Source organism: Hypanus sabinus, chromosome 10 (genome assembly GCF_030144855.1).
Source record: "Hypanus sabinus isolate sHypSab1 chromosome 10, sHypSab1.hap1, whole genome shotgun sequence".
NCBI lineage: Eukaryota > Metazoa > Chordata > Chondrichthyes > Myliobatiformes > Dasyatidae > Hypanus > Hypanus sabinus.
Window position 1 is genome coordinate 69,293,314 of NC_082715.1, and position 4,678 is coordinate 69,297,991.

General features: G+C 41.1%; 1 protein-coding gene across 1 annotated transcript in view; it reads left to right on the forward strand.

Moving 5' to 3' along the window:
• myom2b (myomesin 2b) overlaps positions 1 to 4,678 on the forward strand; it is a 116,875-nt gene that overhangs the window by 84,480 nt on the left and 27,717 nt on the right. Inside the window, exons 17-19 of the mRNA XM_059982038.1 lie at positions 19 to 206; positions 2,660 to 2,786; positions 4,306 to 4,484. Of these exons, the coding sequence (XP_059838021.1) occupies positions 19 to 206; positions 2,660 to 2,786; positions 4,306 to 4,484 (494 nt within the window). The remainder of the gene's footprint in view (positions 1 to 18; positions 207 to 2,659; positions 2,787 to 4,305; positions 4,485 to 4,678) is intronic.

Here is a 4,678-nt window from a genome sequence, read left to right on the forward strand (position 1 = left end):
CATTATTGTCATCCACAGCCATCCCATCATCGCCCTACGGTATAACCCTCCTCGACTGTGCCAATGACTCCATGACACTGGGCTGGAAGGTGCCCAGGTTTACTGGGGGATCAGATATCACTGGGTACTTCATGGACCATCGTGAAGTTACGGATCTCAAATGGCATGAGAGTAACATTAAAGCAATCACTGGAACGGTTTATAAGGTCAGTGTTTGTATGGAAATAAATGATGTTCTGTAACTGGGAATTTTGCTGTTTCCACCAAGCAGACATTGGGAAGGCTGCAAGATAACTGTTTGATAGTGTGGAATGGGACTTTAGCGTGATTTTGTACAGGGGATATGGCTTTTTAATGTGACATTTGAATCTCCAATATTCACAACATGGCAGAGCCATATTTGGTCATAACGTTGTTCAGATTTCGATGAGCATTATTTGTCACATGTCCATTGAAGCATACAGTGCAATGTGCTGTTTTCATCAAATCAGCAAAGATCAGCTGGGACCAGCCTGCACGTGTTACTGTGCTTCCTGTGGCAGTGCCCACAACTTACCAGACCTAACCCATACATTTTTAGATGGTGGGAGGAAGCTAGGGCACCTGGAGCGAAACCATACAACCACAAGGAAAACGTTAAAAAATCCTTATAGGCAGCGGCAGGAATTGAGTTGAATTGAAAGTGAGCAGCTTCAAGTTCCTGAGTGTCAAGATCTCTGAGGATTTAACCTGGTTCTAACATATTGATGGAGTTATAAAGAAGCCAAGTCAGCGGCTATACTTCATCAGGAGTTTGAAGAGATTTGGCATGTCAACAAATACACTCAAAAACTTCTATATTTGTACCGTGGAGAGCATTCTGACAGGTTGCATCACTGTCTGGTACGGACGGGCTACTATACAGGACCGAAAGAAGCTGCAGAAGGTTATAAATCTAGTCAGCTTCATCTTGAGTACTAGCCTACAAAGTACACAGGACATCTTCAGGGAGAAGTGTCTCAGAAAGACAGCGTCCATTATTAAGGACCTCCAGCATCCAGGGCATGCCCTTTTCTCACTGTTACCATCAGGTAGGAGCTACAGAAGCCTAAAGGCACATGCTCAGTGATTCAGGAATAGTTTCTTCCCCTCTACCATCTGATTTCTAAATGGATATTGAATCTTTGGACACTACCTCACTTTTTATTTAATATATGGTATTTCTGTTTTTGCACATTAAAAAACCTATTCAATATATGTAATTGATTTACTTGTTTATTTATTATTTTTATTTTCTCTGCTACATTTTATCTTGTTTTGAACTGCTGCTGCTACGTTAACAAATTTCATGTCACATGTCGATGATAATAAACCTGATTCTGATTCTCAGTCTGATCAATGATTGTCGGTGCTGTAAGAACATTTGCTGACTGCTATACTACTCATAACCTGATGGGAGCTTGGATTAAATACAGAGAGGAAAACAGCAGATGAACTTTCTGAAGTTTGATGGAGATAATCTGCTTTTCCTAAATAAGTTGTTGGAAATACTCCAAAGGGTAGACAGCATCTTTGGAGAAAGATATGGAGTTAACATTTTAGGTCTGAAAGAAATCCCCCCTTCAACTAACTGGCAAAATCCTAATCACTTGGTTTACCAACAATCATTACTTTACACTAAAATCTTGTAAAAATTGCTTTGTTTCATTTACATATTGATAATAAATTTATTTTGAATTTTGAACTTGTGAATTTATTTATTGAGATACAGCATAGAATAGGTCTTACCAGCCTTTTGAGTTACATAGCCCAGCAACTTCCAATTTAATCCTCGCCTAATCACTGGACAATTTACAATGACCAATTAACCTACTAACTGGTACATCCTTGGACTGTGTGAGGAAACCAGAGCACCTGGAGAAAACCCATGAATTCCATGTGGAGGATGTACAGATTCCTTACAGACGACATTGGAGTTGAATTCCGACCTCCAACACTCCAAGCTGTAATAGCGTCACACTAACCACTACGTTGCCATATTGTTGTATATCTAACACTATGTGTCTGTAATACTGTTGCAAATTTTTCATTGCAGCTATGCATATATGTACTCGTGCATATGACAGTAAAATTGACTTGACTTTCATCTCCAAGTACAGTACACAGTAGGGAGACAGTGAACGTATACTTGAAGGTCTTTCTGAGTTCAGTTCTACCACCATTGCTGGTGTTATTTACATGGTGCCAAACTTTGATCTGGACCATTGCCTCCACTCCCATCAGCTGTCCAGGAGGAAATTTTGAGTTTCCTTTGTAAAATCCATGTAAGCAAGAGTCCCATATAACCAAGTTGTGACTGCCTTCTCAACGTTGACTCTGTAATTCAAGCTCCCACATATCCAGAGAACAGGAGCAGGGTTAATACATAATGGAGCCTATTTTTTCCTAACTGTCCATCTTAACTTCAGTTGTCCTTACTGTTGGTCCAGAGCCCTCAAGCATTTTGAGCTGAAGTGATTATGGACAAGGGGACCACCCCCCCCCCCACCAAAACCAAAACAGGATGATATATTAATGTACGATAGACTCTTGTATAAGGTTATGATCATGTGCTTGAGGTTTCCTGTCATGCTTGTTGGAAGAACCATATTGATAGATGCTTTCTTTGGTTCTTCAAAAGGTTGAACATCTGAAGGAAGGCTCTTTCTATGAGTTTAAGGTCAGCGCCATGAACCTTGGTGGTGTGGGTATCCCTTCAGAGTGCAGTCGACCTTTCAAATGTGAAGCTTGGACCATGGCCGAGCCAGGTAACTGACTGGAGATGTCCCAGGGCACTTATACCCACAGGATAGTCACTCTGGCAGGCATACATCTGTATAAATATAACCAGAAGACATAGGAGCAGACTTAGGCCACTTGGCCAATCGAGACTGTTCCGCCAAGGTACCTAAAGACACTTCCATCTATGGCAATAGATTCCAGAAGTTTACCACTCTCTGTATCAAGGAATTCCTCCTCATCTCTGTTTTAAATGGGTGTCCCTTGATTGACTTTGCTCTTTTTTTTATCATGTGCCTCCAAGTACTCTGAAACCATATCCTTACCAATTGACTCCAGCATCTTCCCAAGCCACAGAGGTCAGGATGACTGGCCTTTCTTCTGCCTCTCTCCCTTTCTTGAAGAGTGCAATGACTTAAGCAATTTTCTAGTCCTCCAGAACCATGCCAAAATCTATTGATTCTTAAAAGATCATTACTAATGCCTCCAAAATCTCTTCAGCTCCCTCTTTCTGAACTGTATGATGTAGTCCATCTGGTTTTGGTGACCTATAGTCCTTTCAGCTTCCCAAGCACCTTCTCCCTAGTAATAGCGGCTGCTGCACTCACTTCTGCCCCGGCATTCTTGAACTTCCAGCATACTGCTAGTGTCTCCCAAAGTGAAGACTGATGCAAAATACTTATCCAGTTTGTCCACGATTTCCTGGTTTCCCCCATTACACCATCAATTTCCAGTGGTCGAATATCTACCATCACCTCTCTCTCACACTTCGTATGTTGGAAAAAAACTTTTGATATACTCATTGATGTTATTGGCTTGTTTATCTTCATATTTCATCTTTTTCTTCCTTATGACATTTTAGTTGCCTTCTGGCCTTCTGTTGGTTTTTAAAAGCTTCCCAATTTTCTAACTTACCATTATTTTCTGCTCTATTATATGCCCTCCCTTTGGCTTTTATGGTGGCTCTGACCTATTCTAGCATATGTTATCCTGCCTTTCGAATGCTACTTCTACTTTGGGATGTATCTATCCTGTGCCTTCTAAATTGTTCCCAGAAACTCCAGCCATTGCTGCTGTGCCATCACCCCACTCGTGTTTCCTTCCAATCAACTTTGGCCAGCTCTGCTCTCGTGCCTTTACTCCCAATTTCCTTTATTCCACTGTAATAATGATGCATTCAATGTTAGCTTCTCCCTCTCAAATTGCAGAGTGAATTCTATCACTGGCTCATAAGGGTTTCTTTACCTTAAGCTCCTTGATTCATTGCACAACACCCAATCCAGAATAGCTAATCCCCTAGTGGGCTCATGAGCTTCTCTAAATGCCATATCTAGATATCCTAAAAATTCTCTCTCAGGATCCAAACGTTGCACCAACCTGATTTTCCCAATGTACCTGCATATTGTAATCCCCCATGTCTATTGTAATACTTCCTTTTTGACATCTTTGCAAGATATAATACTGTTACTGTATTCTGACACTGTTATCTGATGAAGAAGTCACTCCACTAGGGGATACTAAGATGTTCTTATCCTTGATGTCCCTCAGGACCAACTTACGACTTGACCTTCTGTGAACTGAGAAGCCACTCCCTGGTGATCCTGTGGAAGCCACCGATCTATACCGGCAGTAGTGATGTCACTGGCTACTTGGTGGACATCTGTGAACTGGGCTCAGAAGAGTGGAGAACTGTGACAGAACAGCCCGTAAGCACCCGCTACCTGAAGGTCAGTGATGAAGCATTGGGCTAAGTTTACAAAACACTTGGCACTGATACTGAAGTGTTAGTATTTGGAATTCAGTCCAGTGACCTATGAAAGCTTGCTTAAATTAAGAGTTTTTTATTTCAATTCAGATTCATTTGTTTATCACTTACACATAAGAACATACAATGAAACGTTTCATTTGTGTTAACAATGAC